The sequence below is a fragment of the Lepidochelys kempii genome, chromosome 1, assembly GCF_965140265.1.
Source record: "Lepidochelys kempii isolate rLepKem1 chromosome 1, rLepKem1.hap2, whole genome shotgun sequence".
NCBI classification, from domain to species: domain Eukaryota; kingdom Metazoa; phylum Chordata; order Testudines; family Cheloniidae; genus Lepidochelys; species Lepidochelys kempii.
In genome coordinates this window covers 58,741,970-58,764,452 of record NC_133256.1, presented here as the reverse complement: position 1 = coordinate 58,764,452, position 22,483 = coordinate 58,741,970, and the positions used below count along the sequence as shown (strand labels likewise).

The 22,483-nt window shown below is 43.2% G+C and overlaps 1 protein-coding gene across 1 annotated transcript in view; it reads left to right on the top strand.

Moving 5' to 3' along the window:
- The window catches only part of LRRC63 (leucine rich repeat containing 63), a 50,913-nt gene extending 29,838 nt beyond the window's left edge, over positions 1 to 21,075 (top strand). The window contains exons 7-10 of the mRNA XM_073344530.1: positions 3,022 to 3,158; positions 13,290 to 13,373; positions 16,311 to 16,550; positions 17,458 to 21,075. Coding sequence (XP_073200631.1) covers positions 3,022 to 3,158; positions 13,290 to 13,373; positions 16,311 to 16,550; positions 17,458 to 17,623 — 627 coding nt within the window. The 3' untranslated portion in view covers positions 17,624 to 21,075. The remainder of the gene's footprint in view (positions 1 to 3,021; positions 3,159 to 13,289; positions 13,374 to 16,310; positions 16,551 to 17,457) is intronic.
- The last annotated feature ends 1,408 nt before the right edge of the window (positions 21,076 to 22,483 follow it).

Below are 22,483 nucleotides of genomic sequence, written 5' to 3'. Positions count from 1 at the left end.
GCACTCCCCACAGCTCCTCATGCAATCTCTGTCTCTCCCATCCCCCACCTACTGAGCTCAAACTCAAAAAAGAAGCTTACAAGAACTGGAAATTTTGACAGATGACTAGGGAAGAGGATAAAATATTGCTAGAGCATGCAGGGATGTAATCAGGAAGGCCAAGGCACAATGGGAGTTGCAGCTACCAAAGGATGTGAAGGGTAACAAGAAGGGTTTCTACCGGTATGTTAGCAACAAGAAGAAGGTCAGGGAAAGTGTGGAACCCTTATTGAATGAGGGAGGCAACATCGTGGCAGATGATGTGGAAAAAGCTAAAGTACTCAGTGCTCTTTTTGCCTCAGACTTCACAGGCAAGGGCAGCTCCCAGACTGCTGCACTGGGCAACACAGCATGGGGAGTAGGTGAGCAGCCCTCAGTGGTGAAAGAACAGGTTAAGGACTATTTAGAAAAGTTGGACATGCACAAGTCCGTGGATCCAGATCTAATACATCCAAGGGTTCTGAGGGAGTTGGCTGATGTGACTGCAGAGCCATTGGCCATTATCTTTGAAAATTTGTGGCGATCGGGGGAGGTCCCGGACAATTGGAAAAAGGCAAATATAGTGCCCATATTTTTAAAAGGGGAAAAAAGAGAACCCAGGGAACTACAGACCAGTCTGCCTCACTTCAGTCTCCAGCAAAATCATAGAGCAGGTCCTCAAGGAATCCATTTTGAAGAACTTGGAGGAGAGGAGGATGATCAGGAACAGTCAACATGGATTCACCAAGGGCAAGTCATGCCTGACCAACCCGATTGCCTTCTATGATGAGATAACTGGCTCTGTGGATATGGGGAAAGCAGTAGATGTGATATATCTTGACTTTAGCAAAGCTTTTGATGCGGTCTCCCACAGTATTCTTGCCAGCAAGTTAAAAAAAGTATGGATTGGATGAATGGACTATAAAGTGGAAAGAAAGCAGGCTAGATTGTTGGGCTCAATGGGTAGTGATCAACAGCTCGATGTCTAGTTGGCAGCCGGTATCAAATGGCATGCCTCAGGGGTCGATCCTGGAGCCGGTTTTGTTTAACATCTTTATTAATGATCTGGATGATGGGATTAATTGCACCCTCTGCAAGTTTTCAGATGACACTAAGCTGAGGGGAGAGGTAGATACGATGGAGGATAGGGATAGGGTCCAGAGTGACACAGACAGTTTGGAGGATTGGGCCAAAAAAAATCTGGTGAGGTTCAACAAGGACAAGTGCAGAGTTCTGCACTTAGGAAGAAAGAATCCCATGCACCGCTACAGGCTGGGGACTGATTGGCTAAGCAGCAGTTGTCCAGAAAAGGACTTGAGGATTACAGTGGATGAGAAGCTGGATATGAGTCAGCAGTGTGCCCTTGTTGCTAAGAAGGCCAATGGCATATTGGGCTATATTAATAGGAGCATTGCCAGCAGATCGAGGGAAGTGATTATTCCCCTCTATTGGACACTGGTGAGACCATGCCAGGAGTATTGCATCCAGTTTTGGTCCCCCCAATACAGAAGAGATATGGACAAATTGGAGAGAGTCCAGCAGAGAGTAACGAAAATGGCTAGGGCACATGGCTTACGAGGAGAGGCTGAGGGAACTGGGGTTATTTAATCTACAGAAGAGAAGAGTGAGGGCAGATTTGATAGCAGCCTTCAATTACCTGGAGGGGGGTTCCAAAGAGGATGGAGCTCGGCTGTTCTCAGTGGTGGCAGATGACAGAACAAGGAGCAATGGTCTCAAGTTGCAGTGGAGGAGGTCTAGGTTGGATATTAGGAAACACTATTTCACTAGGAGGGTGGTGAAGCACTGGAATGGGTTACCTAGGGAAGTGGTGGAATCTCCATCCTTAAAGGTTTTTAAGGCGTGGTTTGACAAAGCCTTGGCTGGGATGATTTAGTTGGTGTTGGTCCCGCTTTGAGCAGGGGATTGGACTAGATGACCTCCTGAGGTCTCTTCCAACCCTGATATTTTATGATTCTATTCTGTGATACTGATTCCCCATCCCCATTCCCATTGTCCCCTCCTGTCTCCTAGTTTCCTTCCAACCAAGTCCCAGTTTCTGTGCACAACCAGTTCCCGAACTCCCTCCTGGCTCCCAGTCTCTGTCTCCTCCATGCTGCATGGGCCAGGCGGTGTGTGTGTGTGTGGGTGTGTCATTAACTCACCTGTGTTCTCAATCTCTCAGTTAACGTGCTTGGACCCAGATATGGTATGGGTTGCAGCAGCCCAGAGCTTCAATCACTGGAAAGGTCCTGCTCTGACCTGGGCTGGAGCATACTCAGTGCAGACAGAATCTTTAGGGAAATTAACTGCTAAAATCTAAAGAAGTCTCTACTGATCATATGTGACCTGTGATTTTTTTCAAAGGCTTATAACTTGGCCAAATTAGGGCTGATTTTCATAGGGACAGCAAAAAACACATCCAAGACACAAAGGCCACCCCTCTGCCACATTTTAAATCCCAAAGTATCAGGGTGCTAGAACTTAAAAAAAAAAGGTTTTAATCAGATGTTTAACATGGTCAAAAGAATGTATTTTTCCCTAGCCCCATTCTTCAAAATGGCTGAACTGTTTTGGCTGAAATTTTCCAAAAAGATTCAGCCTGTGGCAGACACCCAGCATGGAAAATTTCAGCCGAAACAGTTAGTTTGGTTAAGTTATAAGCAACTGGAAACATGTTTTTGTAATGGGAAGTGTAGGGCAACCTTAATAGTAGATGGTGCTACCAGCCCAACCTATAATACTACAGCAGTGTAAGTGAGATCAGGAGCAGGCCCAGAAACCACATGACATTTTTATAAGGTACTTTAACTAAAATAACATTACTAATTAGCTACTGCTGTACATTAAATGCAAGATTCATACAATATTAGGACAGTTTCCTTGTTTCTAGTTATTACAGTGTCACTTACTAATGTTAGAAATGTAGAAACTCTTACCATAACAAGAATCAGATTATCTTTGTGGTAAACAACTTTTTTTCCATTACTTTTTTCCCCCCCGAAGGTATATAATATTAAAAACTTAGAAGTACTGAAGCTCCGAAACAACCCCATCAAAGAGATCCCTGATGATGTCCACAAACTCAAGACACTTAGAATACTTAACATGTCCTTCAATTTACTATCTGCCCTTCCCACTGGGTAAGGTGTTTACTATTAATTAATAGATTGGATTACACTATTTCTATGCTCAAACAAGGATTAAATTTTTTGTGTGACCTACATTATATTCATTCATTAATTCATTTCCATACTGGCTTTGTTAATTACACCTACAGAAAGGCTTTCTAGGAATGTATATACATAGTAGGGCTGTCAAGCGATTAAAAAAATTTATCGTGATTAATCGCACTGTTAAAGAACAATAGAATACTATTTATTTTAAATATTTGTGGATGTTTTCTACATTTTCAAATATATTTATTTCAATTATAACAGAATACAAAGTGTACAGTGCTTACTTTATATTTTTATTACAAATATTTGCACTGTAAAAAACAAAAACGTATTTTTCAATTCACCTCATACAAGTACTGTAGTGCAATCTCTTTATCATGAAAGTTGAACTTACAAATGTAAAATTATGTACAAAAAAAACTGCATTCAAAAATAAAACAATGTAAAACTTTAGAACCTACAAGTCCACTCAGTCCTACTTCTTGGTCAGCCAATCACTCAGACAAACAAGGTTGGTTACATTTTACAGGAGATAATGCTGCCTGTTTCTTGTTTACGATGTCACCTGAAAGTGAGAACAGGCGTTTGCATGGCACTGTTGTAGCTGGCATTGCAAGATATTTACGTGCCAGATGCATTAAAGAGTCATATGTCCCTTCATGCTTCAATCACCATTCCAGAGGACATGCATCCATGCTGATGATGGATTCTGCTCGATAATGATCCAAAGCAGTGCGGACCAACGCTTGTTCATTTTCATCATCTGGTCAGATGCCACCAACAGAAGGTTGATTTTCTTTTTTGGTGGTTTGGGTTCTGTAGTTTCCACATCAGAGTGTTGCTCTTTCAAGACTCTCAAAAGCACGCTCCACACCTCGTCCTGCTCAGATTTTGGACGGCACTTCAGATTCTTAAACCTAGGGTTGAGTGCTGTAGCTATATTTAGAAATCTCACATTGGTACCTTCTTTGCCTTTTATCAAATCTGCTGTGAAAGTGTTCTTAAAATGAACATGTGCTGGGTCACCATCTGAGACTGCTAGAACATGATATATGCAGAATACAGGTAAAACAGAGCAGGAGACATACAATTATCCCCCCAAGGAGTACAGTCACAAATTTAATTGATGCATTATTTTTTTAATGAGCATCATCAGCATGGAAGCATGTCTTCTGGAATGGTGGCCAAAGCATGAAAGAGCATACGAGTGTTTAGCATATCTGGCATGTAAGTACCTTGCAGTGCTGGCTACAAAAGTGCCATGTGAATGCCTGTTCTCTCTTTCAGGTGACATTGTAAATAAGAAGCAGGCAGTAATATCTCCAGTCAATGTAAACAAACTCGTTCGTCTTAGCGATTGGTAGAATAAGAAGTAGGACTGAGTGCACTTGTAAGCTCTAAAGTTGTACACTGTTTTTGAGTGCAGTTATGTAACCCAAAAATATCTGCATTTGTAAGTTATACTTTTACGATAAAGAGACTGCACTTCAGTACTGGTATGAGGTGAATTAAAAAATACTATTTCTTTTGTTTATCATTTTTACAGTGCATATATTTGTAATAAAAAAATAATAATATAAAGTGAGCACTGTGCACTTTATATTCTGTGTTGTAATTGAAATCAATATTGAAAATGTAGAAAAACATCCAAAAATATTTAATAAATTTCAATTGGTATTCTATTGTTATAAGTTTCAGAGTGGTAGCCGTGTTAGTCTATATCAGCAAAAACAACGAGGAGTCCTTGTTGCACTTTAGAGACTAACAAATTTATTTGGGCATAAGCTTTCGTGGGCTAGAACCCACTTCATCAGATGCATGGAGTGGAAAATACAGGAGCAGTTATAAATATGTGAAAAGATGTGAGTTGCCTTACCAAGTGTGAGGTTGTTAGAGAGAAAGTATAAACAAGGATCGATGACATCACCACTTGGCCTCTCTCCTCCCGCACCTACTCTGAAGGCAACAAGAAATTAGGAAGACAAAGACTTTGAACTGTGGAGATTGGTCCCAGGCTAAGAAAGAAATTCAGCCTGTGTAATAAGAAATGTAAACTGCTGGAACATCTAGAGGGGCGAGAAAGTGCTTGATTCAAATCTTGCTTAGCCTGTAGAATTTAGGCTGCGATTTTATTTTTATTTCTTATGTAACCAACTTTGATCTCTATGCCTACCCCTTATAATCATTCAAAATCTATCCTTCTATAGTTAATAAATCTCTTTTTTATATTTGATCTAAAACAGTGTGTTTTGGGTTGAAGTGCTTGGGGAATCTGCTTAGATTACAAAGATTGGTGCATGGTCGCTTTCCTTTGACGAAGTGGCTAACTAATTAATGAGCTTGCACTGCCTAGGGAGTCTTGAGCAGTGTAAAATGGCACATTACTGGAGCGCAAGGTTTGGGGCTTGGGACATTTGCTGGTGTCTCTTTATACAGTTCATGAGTGGCTTAGAGAGCAGTCATACAACTCAACTGGGTGTGTCACCACATATTGATGGGTGAGTGATCATAGCCTCTGGAGAGGTTTATTGCTTGTCACTAGCATAGCATATTGAGAGTCAGCCCAGGCTGGGGAATTTAAGGGGACACAGTGGTTTCACAGTCTAGATTGTACCCCGGGGACATGTCATAGTGGTGCAGCAAGCAGACTGAAATGCACAGCTTGTTGTTCTGAATGAAATTTGCACTTCATACACTGGTGCCGAGATTTTAAGTGGGTTGGCTGAATACAGTAAAAAAAAAAAAAAAGTTACACTTTTGTTATTTTCTGTTTCTTATTTTGGGAAAGGGAAATAGGAGCAGAAAGGCATAAAAATGGATGAGAGCGATGCAGTTGCAAAGTTAGAGCTGTACAGACTGCAGGTAGCAGAAAAAGAGAGAGACTATGAGTATCAGTTGAGAATGAAAATATCCCCATTGACATGCTTATTGGGAATGATTTTTTCCATGTAGTTTCTCAAGAAGGAATATTATGGTGGGACCCCAGAGGAAAAGAGTAAAGTCCCAGGAAGTGCTGGAGGAAAGGGAGCAATTCTCTTTGATTCCTCTGCAGCAAAGGGAAGCAGCATGGTTCCAAGTGTGGATGGAGTTGAGACTGTCTCCTGCACTGCAGCTGAAGGCAGCACCTCATCAGGAAAGGAGAGAGTGGGGGTGGAGTGCCTGTCACTGACAGAACTGTTTCAGCTGTTAGCTGCAAGCCCTTTGCAGCTGAACAAAGGCTGGATCCTGCTCTAGTGAGCATAGAGAGATGTGTCCTAGAGGGAGGCCCAGAGAAGGGAATTAAGGAAAAGATTTCTGTAGGAAAGAAGCAACCTTGTAAGCATATTGTGTCAATGCACAGTGTAGTGTACCATAGCTAGGTATCCCAGTGTGCAACGCGCCACCATCCCGTGCACTGTCTTTTGGGAAGTTTTGTCAATGAATGGTGGGGAAAAAATGAGTCATGAGGGGTAACAGGTAGCAAGGGGTCAACTTTCCAGTGTGCAATTTTCTCCATCCCATAATGTCACGCATAGCCCATAATTTTCACAGCTTTTTAAAAAAATCCCATGAATCAGCACAGCCCTCCTCACTGTCCACCATCTCTGACAGAAGCATGGAATCTGCACATCTCTGCACTATTGTCGTAAGCATTGCAATCACAGAACAGATGCCGATCCTCCAGTATTTGCAGAGCTGCAAGAAGAACTGAATCAGCAGGGAACATCACAATTTTATGGAGGACAGATTGCTGTGGGACATAGCAAGAATCAGTTCAAGTGTTTTGGTGGCATTTATGGAGCAGCTGCAGATGGTGGAGCACTGCTTCTGGGCCCAAGAAACAAGCACTGACTGGTGGGATCGCATCGTAATTCGGGCTGATGATGAGCAGTGGCTGCAGAGCTTTCGGATGTGCCAGGCCACGTTTCTGGATCTGTGGGCTGAGCTTGCTCCAGCCCTCCAGCGCAGGGACACCAGAATGAGTGCCACACTGAGAGCGAAGAAACAAGCGGCAGTCACAAACACCAGTCAGTGGGTAATCATTTTGGAGTTAGAAAATTGACTGTCGGGGCAATTGTCATGCAAGTGTGCAGGGCCATTCATTACTTCTTGCTATGCAGGATTGTGACTCTCAGCAATGTGCAGGACATAGTGCATGGATTTACAGCAATGGGGGTCCTGAACTGCAGTGGGGCAATAGAGAGCACATATATCCCTATTTTGGCACCAGACCACCTTGCCACTCAACTGAAAGGACTACTTTTTTCTGGTTATGCAAGTATTGCTGGATCACTGGGGACGTTTCACCAACGTCAGTGTTGGCTGGTCAGGAAAGAGCATGATTCTCATATCTTTAAGAACATAAGATTGTTCATAAATCTACAAGCAGGGACTTTCTTTTAGCACTGGCTGATTACCAGTAGCAATATTGAAATGCCAGTAGTGATCCTGGGGGACCCAGCCTATACCTTGCTCCTCTGGACATGAAGCCATACACCAGCCATCTTGACAGCACCAAGGAAAGATTCAGCTACTGACTCAGCAAATGCAAAATGACAGTTGAGTATGCTTTTGGTAGATTGAATGGATGCTGGCAATGCTAACTCACAAGATTGGATTTCAGTGAAAAAAATATCCTAGTGGTTACAGCTGCCCGCTGTGTCTTTCATAATATCTGTGATGCCAAGGGGGGAAGTTGCCTTTGGGGTGGAGGGAAGAGGTAGAGTCTGCTGAGTTTGAACAGTCAGGCACAAGGGTGATTACAAGAGCTCAAATGGAGCTATATGGCTCAGGGTGGCTTTGAAAGAGTACTTTAACAGTGAGCCACAGTCATGCATTGTGATATACTGTGCTCTGCCTGGCTCTGCAGTGTGGGGACCTGTTAGGAATTGTGGGTGCTTGCTGTACATTTATGATTATTACACTGTTCGTCACTGATTCTGAGTTTTGTGTCACACTGTACGGAAACCAGTAAGTGGTTGCTTTCAGTACTGCTAAGGACTCTGCATATGTTCTGAACTAATAAAGATGAATCATTCTCCAAATAACAGAATTTGAGTAACAAAACCAGTACAAAGAAAAATCTGTGCAATTTAAAAGCAAATACTTTAAAAACTTACTAAATTAATAGAACAGAACTTAACGGGGAAAGAATGTTCATGTCCATTTTAGCTACACATACAGCAACTGGAGCTTCCATAGGTCAGTGCTTGTGAAGCTGTGGTTGTTTGTCTCCTGGGGTGGAGTGGTAGGGTAGGGATGTGGCCACAGAGGCCACGTGGAATGCTGGGGGAAAGAGAAATAGGGAGGTGCTATAATTGAGTTCTCCAGACACTGCAAAGGGAAGTGAGCTGGGATTGTTGAATCAGTAGGTCCACAAGAGTTTGCAGCATCTGTGTTTGCTGCTGGAGAAGCCCCATTATATCCTAGCGCATCTCCCTTTTCCTGTTGCAACTCCTGGGCCTTTCTCCTATCTGCTCTTTCCTTCTCCATACAGTCTGTGATATTCACCCTCCAGGCACTCTGCTCACAGTCTGATGCAGCCCTGGCTTGCAGCATCTCACTGAACATGTTATCCTGAGTCCTTTTCTTTCTCCTTCTTGTCTGACTCAGGCATTCCATCAGTGTGGAGGGGGAAACCCCTCAAAGCCACAATGGCAGCAGCTACAGACAAAACACACAGAGGTACTAGTGTCAATATAGTCACAAAAGAAAGTGAACATTAAGATTCAGAACTCCCTTCCCTTGCTCCCCTAAAGTTTTAAACCAGACATGCTTATCGCCACTTCTGCTTCAGAGTGCTTGTGCATGGCACCACTCACAGCACCAAACAGGGTGAGCATGGCCCGTCTGGGGTGAGGGAAATGAGACAGGAATTGCTCAGTTGTATAAAGAGTATATGGCAATGGCACTGAACAGTGGCACCATTGTCCACAGGTGGTCGTGATTTTAGCTGATATCTCACTCCTGAGAGTAACAAAGGCACAGAGAGCACAGCTGCTGCTGACTTCTCGAAGCTGCTCAGGGCCATATGCTGCTGGCCTGTTAACTTGGGCAGGCACCATTGCAGTAATCACTGACTGGCCTGGGAAAAAAATCCTACCTCAGAGGAAGAAATAAGGCTGCCTTCCTAGAAATCTTCAGGAGAGGATTGCAGAGTACCTCCATGAAAGTTTCATCAAGATCTCTCTGGAGGATTCAAGGGACACCCCTGTGTACATAAACAAACTGTTTCACATGGTCCACCCTGCCTAACTGTACAGGGAAATGAAAAAAGCACATAAACAATTCTACTTCTCTTTGTAGAACCACTACCTCTTCTAGTATGAGTAAATTTAATGAAAAGTCGATAGCTGTGTCCTGTTAAGTTGGGCACTTCATTAATACATCACTGTAATGGGAAATACATTTACACACTTATCCAAGGTTCCTTCCCCTGCATTGGGCTTACCTGTGCTCAACTGCCAGGACTCACTGGTCTGCAATCAAATCTCAAACAGGTTCTGGACCGTGGCACAGCTGCACCCCCACAGTTGCATATCTCCCACCCTTCTCCTCACGCCAGAGACCCGTGACGGGCTCCTCAAAGGTATCCAAGGTTGGCTACGGGTAATGGGGTGTCTACCAAGTATGGCATGCAGGTCTTTGTAAAAACGGCAGGTCTGAGGCTTGGCACTGGATCAACTGTTGGCTTCCCTGGCCTTATGGTATTCCTGCCACACTCTGCTTTCATGCAGCACTGCTGCTGATCCCTGCCATACCACTTCTCCTGCATCCCCTGTGCAATCTGCTTGTAGGTGTCCACACTTTTATGGCTAGCCTGTAGCTGTGCCTGCATAGCCTCTTCTCCCTACAGCCCCAGGAGATCCAATACCTCCTGTCTACTCCAAGCCAGAGCATCTCTGGAGCGTGTAGCTGGCATGGTCAGTTGGGCAGTTGCATACAACAATGGAGAGCTGGTAGGTGTGCTTACCAAGCTGGACAATCATGAAAAGGTATTTCAAAAACTCACAGGACTTTAGAGGGTCAGGAGGCCTTCAGGTCTCCAGACCCCTGAGCAGTAGAGTTCACAATTGTGACCAGAGTGGTCAGTGTCAGGCATTCTGGGATAGCTGCAGGAGGACTGTTAGGGTTGACATAAGTAATGCAGTGTCTACGCTTGTGATTTGTCAACCCCAGTATGTTACCATGGCTCAATGCTGCTTGGGGAAGTGGTGTTACTACATCCCTGTAATGGGGCACTTACACACGGTGGGAGACAAATTTAAGTGTAGACATACGTGCAACTAGGTCGATGCAAAGCAAGGTTGATCTAGCTTTGTAGTGAAGGCCAGGCCACAGCCAGATGACGATCTTGAAATTTTTATATATTTACATATAACCTCTTTTCTCTTGGCACGGCCTCTTTAAGTGATCTGTAGCTCTTCCTTCTTTGGTATTGTCCTTGTTAGTTCTGGATATATCTTAAGGAATTCTGTAACTCAACCACTACTCTTCTGGCAAATGTATTTATTGGGCTTAGTTGAGAAGACAGGGCACAGAAAGTGAAAGAAAGACACACAACTAATTTCCATTGATCAACAATAGTCAAAAATAATGCTCTTCTCTACTCCTGAAATGATTGCTTTGTAAACCATTTAACATTAAGTTCCCTAAAACACAGCTTACAGGTGGCTGGGAAAGGAAAGAACATTAGATATCTTGCAAAACAAATGATGCATTACAATATGGGAAGAACTACTGTAGAAGTGAAACCAAGCAACCTAATTGCCTGACAAGGAGCTGGAGAATTTTAATAATATATTTACTGGATGCAAAGTAGTAGTGTGCATTCACTGAAATTGGAAGGATGCATTGTTATATTTATGCTATATAAAGATATGTACAAAGCTGTGGATCTTCTGTATATCCACCATCCTTGGGCCCTTCCCCATAAGATAGGCAATAAACCAAACTTCAGATCATGGCTTTCCCAACCTTCCTCTGCTCACTTTGCTTTTTTAGTTGTATGTACCCCTTTTCCTCTACACTTCATCTTTCATATCTGGTTTGTAAGCTCTAGCTCTCACTACGTAGTTGCACAGTGCCTGACCTTGATTGAGGCCTCAGTTCTATGTTAGTACTCATGTCGCACTGGCTGGAGTGACTGTTGACCGAGAGTGCCAACCTCAGGGAAGACTGTCAAAAAGCAGGGCAGACGCCCCAAACTGATTGTCTGTTCTATAATTAGATTTCACCAACCCAGTAACAAGTGTGAACTCCTAAAGCACTATAACAGTCTTATCATGGAGTCAAAGACCGTGGCCGGGGGCATTCCAATCTGTCTTGCCAAGCAGGCAAGTTGGACTATGTGACAGATGGTCACTTTACACCAAAATCACAACAATATTCAGGTTACTTCCAATGTCAAAGGACCAGTCTCTTACTCAAAGGACCACGTCAATTGTACTCCGATCTCAAACCAAGGCAATAGCCAATCCTGTAATAAAACAAAGTTTTATTAAAAAAAAAGAGTTATTTACAAGGTTAAAACAAGAAACATACAAACACAAATGAGATACAGTCTTGGATTTAATAAGGTAATATACGCTTCTATAATAAGCAGCTCTATATATGCTTTAGGACTGACCCATGCCAAGCAGCATGGGGATCGCTTGCTTATGTTTAGGAATCCTTGCCTTTCAGAGTCCAGATGCATAAAGATCCAGTTTCTCCTTGTCAGGGATTTTTATCCCCTTCTCCCCAGAGCCCACACTGATAGAACAAGTGTCGGCGCCTGATTCCTCTTTATGTGAGTGGGGACATCCATCAACAACCTTTGTCCTTTTGATGTCTTACAATGGCTCATTTGGTTTCAAAGGCCTCTTGTTTGAAGGACTCACACTTTTCCTGAGTTAATACTTCTTTCCTGTTTGAGGCCAGTTCTGCACTACAGACCTATGTCCATATAACTGCATCACTCAGGAACGTGAAAAATCCATACCCTTGAGTGATGTAGTATACTGACCTTAACCCCTGTGTACAGCGCGCTATGTCAACGTGGGAGCTTAAAAGGGAGATGCAGCATTTTAAGTGTAGACCTGCCCTGAGTTACACAATAGCAGATGTTTACAGTGCAAACACTCAATTTAATTTTATACCATGGGCTACAGAGGTTATAAGTGAGATCAATACATGCAGCATCCTACACTGTTCATAGGGGCTAAACACCAAACACATTCTTACAACTCTAATATTTATCTTAACACTACGAGCACCCAGGTAAGTCAGACTGGTTTCCAGCTATGTATTTGTTAGTGTTCAGTGAGGCCCTGGGCCTTAGCATGAGCTGGCACCTGGTCTGCCAGCATCACAACTAGTAACGAATAGTCCTGGAGGATAATATTTTCACAATTTCTAGAGGTCTCTAGTGGAGCCACTGCTTGGGCTTATTCTACTTCTTGCATTGGCCTGTCAAATGCACATCCTATCAGGTCTGTCTCTGTGTGGCTCCTTGAACCTCTTGCCAGCAGTGGCAGTACAGTTGGCTGATTGTCTGCTGCTATTGTGTACCATTTGCTGGCTTCACTCAGCTGACTCCTCTGAGGATTTGCAGAATATAGGAGTTGAGTACACTTTGGGACTCTTAACCTACCAGTATTTCAACCTCTCTCTCTCTCTCTTGCTCTCTCTGGGTGGGGATTTTGGCTCACAAACACACACACCAAGGAAGCATGGGCGGGGGGAGGAATCCTGTTAGGAATAAATTCATAATGCAGCGATTTCATTCGTAATATTGCTTTATATTGTCAGCACTACTTTAGCTTCTGTGCATGGAGCTATTTCTAATTTTGGGGTGACACCATATCTTAGTGGAATGTTTTCTGTTTTCTGCTCATTTTGGCCAACATCAACCTAAGAAATGGATGGTCTTGAAAGGACCTGTTCCCTTCCAGAAACCTGTCTGTCCAGTGGGAGTAAATCAGTCTTTTAAAACTCGTAACAGTTAACACTGATAGCAGCTGCCCCATCACAGATTTTATAGGTGGATATAAATGAGATATATACATCAGTTAGCATAGATCAATGTATTTAAATAGTTCTTCTGTAATGTACTGTGTTTTCTCTTTTTTTCAGGCTGTTTTTATTACCATATCTTAGTTATCTGGATGTTTCCTACAATGATATTAGTGTTATCCCTCATGAAATCAGGAATCTCAGGTATTGATATATAATATACACTGGAACCAGACCTATGTGTAAAATATTGTGAGCCTATTAGGAAGTCGATTGTTAATAAATCTGGAGTAACGCCACTGATGTCCATGGATTTACTCTGGATTTGCACCGGTATAACAGAGATCACAGTCTGGCCCACTGCCCTGTAATGGGGGTCTGATTTTAAAAATTAAATGCATGTCCAACTGCTTAAATATCATGATTATGCTTGTAAATCAGGTAACTTCACACAAATTATGATCATTTGTTAATTGTGCCCATATGCATGCGCACTTGCCTAATTTGCACGCATGATCATTGTAATTGTATGCCCTCAAATCATGTAAACCACATTGTCATTCCCAGAACGTGCAAATGAAGGTGTGATTGCAGTGTGGGCAGGCATACCTGCTCTAGCTTTAATCCGGCTAGCACATGTAACAGTGGCAGTGAGGATGTGGGAGCAGGGAATTTGGCATGGGCACCAGAGGACATACCCGGGATCCCCTTGTACACTAATTGCTAGCCTGTTCTCCCACTTCTTCACTACTATTATTACACATTAGCTAGGTTAAAGCTAGCACAGGTATGTCTACCCATGCCACACTTACACCTTCACTTGCAGTGTAGACATACCCTCAGTGTGTTTGTGTGTGGTAGACAGGGGAGGTTAATACTTTGGCCTTAAGGGAATGATACAGTAGAAATTTTGTGATAGACTGAAAAGGTTTTTCTGAAAAAAACATGGAATTAATGTACCTTTTAGAATGACGGTTAACATCTTTGAGGTATGTTGTATTAAAAGCAATTGTATATGTGTTATTGTGGCATTGCATGTACCTTCTCTAGTAGGGATGGGGATGCTAATATACTTCTTCCATTATAAACCCTTTGAAGCCACCCTCTGGAGAGGTGCACATATACCAGTTCAGAGTGGATTCTTCAGGCACCAACAGACAGAGAAAGGGTTTTTGAATAAACAGCCTGGTTTTAAACTGGCTCATGACTTTCTTCCTGATCCAGCAAATGGACAGGACCATTGGTCCAGGGAGGGCCCCAGTCCTTTAGGGCAGTGGTTCTCAACCTTTTCAGACTATGGTGCTGCTTTCAGGAGTTTGATTTGTCTTTTGTACCCGCAAATTTCACCTCACTTAAAATCTATTTGACTATAAAATCAGACGTAAAAATACACAACTGTCACAGCACATTATTACTGATCAATTACTTATTTTCTCATTTTACCATATAATTATAAAATAAATCAATTGGAATATAAATATTGTACTTACTTTTCAGCATATAATATATAGAGCAGTATAAATAAGTCACTGTATGAAATTTTAATTTGTACTGATTTCGGTAGTGTTTTTATGTAGCCTGTTGTAAAACTAAGCAAATATCAAGATGAGTTGATGTACCCCTAGAATACCACTGCATACCCCCAGGGTATACGTACCCTTGGTTGAGAACCACTGCTCTAGGGAAAGGTTGAAAGGGCAGGGCCCACTGAGGCCTATATGACTGTTGGCATGGTCTAAGCTGAAGCTGTGATGAATTTGTTTCTAAAAGGAAACCCTTAGTATGGGGTGTTGAAGGACTGCTCCTTCCAGAGCCCATGTTAGGGCTGGGGTGAAGACTAGTCAGTTTATTAGTATGTGTGTAAGATTCTTTTATTGTTTTAATATGGTTTTTTTTGTAATGCTTTGTACCTGAAGGATAAAGTAGGTTTGTGAAGGAAGTGCTGTATGACATAGGCACCGACTCCGTGGGTGCTCCGGGGCTGGAGCACCCATGGGGAAAAATTAGTGGGTGCTCTGCACCCACCAGCAGCCAAGCTCCCCCGCATCCCCACACCCGACCTACTCCTCCTCCCCCTCCCCTGAGCGCGCCGCGTCCCTACTCCTCCACCTACCTCCCAGCGCTTCCCGCCTTGCCGCTGCCAAACAGCTGGAGGGGGAGGAGTGGGAACATGGTGCGCTCAGCAGAGGAGTTGGGGAAGAGGCGGGGCCAGGGTGGGGATTTGGGGAAGAAGTCAGAATAGGGGCAGGGAGGGGGCGGAGTTGGGGCAGGGACTTTGGGGAGGGGGTTGGAATGGAGGCGGGGCGCAGGCAGGGCAGGAGTGGAGTCGGGATGAGGCCGGGGGGTTGAACACCCATTTGCGAGAGCAGAAGTCGGCACTTATGCTGTATGATGCCTTATAACAATTATACCTGTTAACCATCCCTAATGAGAAAGCATGTAGGTGCCATTGGGCAACTTGTCTGTGTTGGTAGTAACACAGTGAAAGCAGGGAACTGTGCAGCCTGGAGATACTCCAGTCAGAAGGGAGAGAAATATGGGTCTCTGCCCAGGACAGGTGATGACTGGGGGAGCTGGTAACTTGAGAATGGTTGCCCTTGCTGCACTGTAAAGGGGGAATACAGGTGCAGTTGCCCTAAACTGTGACACTATGAAAGAGGAATTTTTTTCCCACAAAGAGTTAATCTGTCGCTGTTTTTGGTGAGAAAGTTTGTCGGAATATCAGCAGCTGTTTATATGAGCAGAAGGAGGGCAGATATAGAAGTATACTTACATGTTAATAAACAAGAGTGTGAAGTTGAGAACACACACACTTAACATTAAGTTTTTGAGAAATCTGATGATGGCCTATGTGTGTGTTTGGACACCTGTCTTAAGCTTTCAGTTGGATACACACACAATCCCTTATTTCCAGTTGCACTAGTTGTTTAAATTGTACTTCAGAAAATAATTCTCTTTGTGCACATAATTGCATCATTGAATCAACACTTAAAATGTATTATTTTTTAAAACTTAGCCTTTTATACATACAGATACATGTGCCATCTAGGTGCAGTAACTCAGCAAGTGGGAAGTAGGATATGTATACAATTATAGCTGAGATGAATTGTGTACATAATTTGGTGGTCTTTAAAATTACAGGGCACTGGAATATCTGAATGTTGAAGGAAATCAGCTGTGTGCTTTGCCTTGTGGGGTTTTGAAGCTTCCTGTGAAACTCCTTAACACAGAAAATAATTTGATGCATCCCTCTTTATGGAAAGAAAACAGCCAGAACCAGCCACAGAGACTTACTGATCTGGCTGCCCTTTACTTCTCCAGAAACCACATGTGGCAAAGATATACTGAGATCTCAAAGGATATTCAAGAAATATTAAACAAGTAAGTGACAGAAATCTCTAGATGACACTCTGGCTTCCATGGGAGTTTTGGATACACAAGAAATGTACCAATGGCCCCTAATTACTTATTCTGGCAATGTCAGAAGGACACCGGCTTTAGACCTGGTAATGTATACTTTCTCCATCATGAAACCACCTCTGTAGATCACCACTGTAGGAACTCCATGCCATGCATTGTGAGCCACAGAATAAGTTAAGAGAAGTTATTGACATCTTCACATTAAAATAATGCTGATCAATAATAGTGCAGTTACTTATAACAATTCTCATGCAGGTATACTCAGCTATGTATCTGAATGCATACCAGGCCTATGTATTTTTGATAATATATGGAACTGTACATTTAATCAAGTTCATCAAACATGTGCAAATTATTGCTTTGATCCATTTAAATAGCTTAACTAGTTCTGTACTGTCACCTATTACCATCGTATATTCCAGCCAAAAATGTTTGCTGCATCGTCATGTTGAGGTTGTGCACTGAACCAGTCTGTTCAAGAGAGCTGTGAGCTTCAGAACAATCTAAGTTGAAAAAAATACCAGCTCAATTTCTGGGAGTGGCAGAGCTATCCCCACCCCTGCACTGCATCTCTCTATTTTCACTTTGTCTGCCTCAGACTTCCACTTGTCCTCCTTCCCCACTGGAGCCATACAAGTATAACTACACCCTTAGGGCTAGAGTCATTACCCCCATGGAATAGAGAGCAGCCTACACCACAATGTAGTTCTGGAAGTGCAGGAACCTTCCACAACCATCAGTCTCAAAATCAATCTGAGGCCAGCTAGATCCCTTAATTTCTAGTTGAAGATGCAGAAAGTGAACTGGAATGTACTGTGTGTGTATAGTCATGTGCAATGTTTCTGACTCATTTTTCTCTCCATCTTAGCTGTAGAGTCTGTGACTGCTGCAAAGGACCCTTGTATGGTCAAGGACTTCGTCTCATTCGATCTTGCAGGAACATATTTAGATTCCGCAAACTTCCTTTTCTCTTTAATGCCTGCTCACCATCCTGTTACAGCAGGTACATGTCTCAGACTGACTCTCAGACTTGAATGCTTTATGGAAATTGATCTGGGTTGCAGCAGAGAAACCGGTGATATAATGCAGTTAAGAAATATGAGGTTTTTTAGGTCATGTTGTACAAGAAAATAGCTTGTGATACTGGAGTGTTTGGGATCACTTTCTCTGTGCAGTTATCATATCCTCCTTAATGTGCTTTCTGGCCTAAATGTTCTATTTTTATTTGGAAAGGAGTCTTTGCCTGTTTAGGTTTGTTTGGGATCACTCACTAGCCTTCTCGGAAGGATTTTAAGAACTGCTTATGCTTAGCTATTAAGACATGACAAGTTCTATACAAATAGCTTAAATCCACAATTCATAACTTGCTTATGTTTCATTAGACACCAGTGAATAATTGAATCAACAATATAGCAGGCCAAATTCATTGCCGTATAAGCCAAGTGAAGTTTATAAATTGTACCACCGATGATTTTGGCCCCATACTTCCTGGAGTAATAATTCATAGAAAAGAATTTTTTAATCCTCTTTCACCCTACCAATAGTACACCATATTATAAATTGGTTCTTAACATGGTTTAAAATCGGACAACAAAGTTTGTATCCCTGTAACACAACGTTAACACCATTCTATAACGTTGTCCTAAAACCTTGTTCAAGCCCTGCTAGAGGAGTAGTCTCGAACATGGTTCTAATTCAGTGTTCAGTTCCACAAACACATGCCATTGGCCTTAGAGTGAAATTGACCCATGTGCAGAGAGCCAGTGCAAGCCCTTTGCACCACTTGAGATCTGCTTAAGCCCTCAAAACAAAGCTTAAGTAGGATTTAAATGATGCATAGGACTTGGTGTTGGTCCTCTGCACAAGTCACTTTCAGCCTCAGTACTTACTGCTGCAAAGAGTTCCATTCACATACACGGGACTACTTGTGATAGTAAGCATTTGCATTTGTCCAGGAGTAAGCATTTGCAAGTTCAGGCTCTAGCGTGGGTCATACCTTTCCAGGAACCATGTCACTGTGCTGTGACACAGGGTATATTTACACAGCACTGGTAGACAGAAATGTCTGCTCAGAGGGGGTAGGTGGGATGGTTGTACTTAGGTGGCTGTCATGAGCCACCTTCTGCTGTATAGCAGCCACACTGCTATGTTTAGCCTGCTAGCTCAAGCAGAGGTAACGTGTCTGTCTACCTGTTCTGGGAAGCGCCATCCCAACTGCTGTGTAGACATAGCCACAGTTCCCAGAGGAGTAGTTTGGCTGTAGTAGCCTGGTTTTGATTTGAACTGAACATGATTAAACTATACTAGCAAAACTGCTTTTTTCCACTGGTATAAAAAGTGGTTTAAAGTGCTACACTATCTGCCACATACAAAACACTAATTTGGCTATTAGTAATTGTTAAACGGCACAACTACAAAAAGGTGCCTCTTGAACATGTCTTCAACCCAGACTTAATATACTGTTGATAATCCAGGTGCAGAGTTTATATGGGGGCTAAGACTCTCAAAAACAACTAATGATTTTTTGGATAACCAGCTGGAGACACCTCCAGGAGGCCTGATTTTTCTGAAAGTGCTGAGCAGTCACTCTGAAAATCAGACCTCGGTAAATTGTCTCAAGTTGGCACCCAAAATCACTAGTTGCTTTTGGAAATCTTAGCTGTAGTGCATATTTTATTACAAATAGCTTTGACAAAGGAAATTCACGCTAAAGTGAAGTTTGCTAGATAGTGTTCTCATTTATTTGAACACGAGACAGACGCCAATAATCTAATGTCTGGCTGATTATAGGTATGTATACTTTTGTATAGTCCTTAATTTTTTTTAATGTCAAAATCCAAGATAGGAGCTTTCCAAAGGAACCCTGTAATTTGTATTTAAAGGATGTTTGGGCTATGTCTGCTTTTAATTATATAATGTGACATTGTCAAATACAAAACATTGGTTGGTGGAAAATGTTTAATAAAAAATTAAACTTGGGGGTCTGAAGAAAAATTTGCTCTGCAAATTTCAAAAGATTATTTATCAGATTTCCTAAGTAGGAAGTCTGAATTTCTTCACCCTCAGTCACCAGTTTTGATTTGATGGGCTTGGGCTTGCTCTCCTTAAAATGACTAGTAGCAGCAGCAGCCACCAATAGGAACACAAGGTTTTGGTGGCATCTGTAGAGAGATCTTTTATGGCTGATGTCTTTCCAACAAGTCTCCTCTATTTCAGAGAAGTATAGTCACAGCAGAAATGCTCATAGTTCAGCATTTCGCTCGTTTGAAGTTGTGATAGTGTGTTTATCCCACACAAATCATGAAGGGATTAATGTGGGCCTGAGACCAATTTTAACCCACGTGGTTGTAACTGGAGAGTGAGCCAGACATAATTAGAGAAGAAGCCGAATTGGGGAAGGAGCTGGGTTGTGGTTATTAGAAAGGGAAGGAACCCACAGTAGAAGAATGCTGCAGGGGGAGAAAAAGTAAGTCTGCAGTCACTTTCTGGCATTAGAGAGACTAGGACAGTTGAGGAGTAAGCCCCGGGATCCTTGCCTGTGTGTAGAGAAGGCTGGTATGTGGCCAAGAGAGACAGGGAGCAGCCACGGGGGTGGAGCTGGTTCTAGAGGTATGCCATGAAAGAAAGCAGCAGCTGGTCTTCTAAGAAGAGAGTCCTGGGAGTCAATCAATCAGGGAATACAGCAGGGTAACTGAAAGAGGGATGAAAGTCAAGCCCAAGGAAGGCAGAAGTGGGATTAAATTTTAATTGTGGGTTTGGGATTTTGTTGGGGGATTCCAGGTGAGGGCCCTGAAAGTAGGAATAACCTAGAGAGGTAGTAGGGGAGAAAGCATGAGTGAGACATGGGAGGAAGAAATCTAAGGTCTGGTCTGCACTAAGACCTATGTTGGTATAACTACATCACTCAGGGGTGTGAAAAATATAGCGACATAGTTATACCGACCTAACCACCTGTGTTGACAACACAGTGTTGGTGGGAGAGCTTCTTCCATCAATGTAGCTACCACCTCTCAGGGAGGTGGATTAACTACACCCACAAGAGAGTTCTCTTCTGTCAGCTTACAGCATCTTGATTAAAGTGTTACAGCAGCGCAAGTGCACCAATGCAGCATTTTAAGTGTAGACATGCCCTAAGGAGGTGACAGCAAGAAGTCTGGGGCTGTGAACTTTGCCAGTCTGTCCTTTGGTCCCTGGACTAGAGCCCAGTGGAGTAGGAGGGCTGGGTTTCCCTAGTAGCCACTGGTAAGATGGTGTGAAGCCCTAAGAAGGGGCCAGGGATGATGGAAAGCCCTGAAAGAAAGGTGTGAGGACTACAGGATTCTGAGGACTGAAGATTTTTTTGTCAGCATATTTGAACTCGTATTTGTTGGACGTTGTTACCCCAAAAGGGGTGAGACTAAACTGACCTGTACACCGGGGGAATTCTGCACCTAAAAATTCTGCAAAATTCTGTATATTTTATTTGTCAAAATAACACAATATAATCATGCCCGTTCAATTATTTTGGTAATTTATTTCAAAATACCTATCGACAAGTATGTCTAACAATACAGACAACAAAAAAGATTCAGGAAGTGGTTTTGACAGATAGATTCCTTACTAGGCCTATTAATACAGACCTTTGAGTAATAATTCATTTAAACTGCAATATAGAAATGTATTTCCAGAACCCCTCAGAAGCAGTGCAAAGGCTTGGGGGAGTCAGGGATAATGGAGGAGCTGAGGGAGAGGGAAGTAAGTGCTGGGAGTGAACCTGGAGGGTTGTTGGGTGGGGGTGGGAGAAGTATAGAACAGTGTTTTGTTTTGGTTTTTTTTGGGGGGAGGCATTGTCAGAGAGTTGGGAGCCTCCCCCATGCAGACCCTGAATGACTGAATGGGAGTGGTTAGCAGTCAGGCACATCTGCTCCTGTGCCCATGTGTCCCTGCACCCCCATCTCAGCCACCCTTCCTCCCTCCATCCCCATGTGTCCCTGCACCCCCACTAAGCTTCCTTTCTCCCCATGTGTCTCTGCACCCCCCCTCAGCCACCACCCCATCCCTATGTGGCCCTGCCTCTATGCCCCCCCATCTCCATGTGTCCCTGCACCCCCAGTCCCATTCAGCCCCCCAGTCTTTGTGACCCACCCCAGCAACCCTGTGTGCCCTGCTCTGTGTCCCCCACCCCCTCAATATCATATGCCTCCTCACCTGGCCCTTCAGGCAGGGCGCTCTGAGGAACACAGCCACTCCTCCTCCCATTGGTTGCTGGCTGCTACAGTGAGCCAGCTGCTTTCTGTTCTGGTGCCACAGCAGCCCCTGCTGGGTGAAAGTTGTAACTCCAGTGCCTCTCAAGCAGAATGCATTTTCTGCGGAGAAAAAATAAATCTGTGGGGGACATGAAGTCTATGTGTGTGCAGTGGCTCAGAATTCTTCCAGAAGTAAACATGGCCAGAGGGACGAGGGATGGGAAGAGAGCCTAACACAGGACTGAAGCAGCTGTCAGCTGGGGGCACCAGATGGGGAAAAGCTTGTTACACCACACTCAGCCACAAGGGGGCACGCCAGCAGTGAGAGTGTGCTTCAGCAAATGGCTTCCCCTCCCACTATATCCCCAGATACTTTTTCAGCCTTTCTTATTTGAGCAGTCTATTCAACTCAACAAAGCGGGCCTGATCCCTAGTTGCAGATAATCAGTGAGCTTTATTAATGTCAATGGAGCTATGAGAGTTTACAACGGCTAAAGATATGGCCCAGTTTGTTTGTTTTTTCAGAGGTGGCAAACGATCTGCCACACCCTTAAACTGGGCCCTTAAAAGATGTGATGAACCAAAAGGAACATTTTCAAATGTCAAATGACTTTGGGTGCTCCTGTTTTTGGGTGCCCAATTTAACACACCTAAATCCTGATTTTCAGA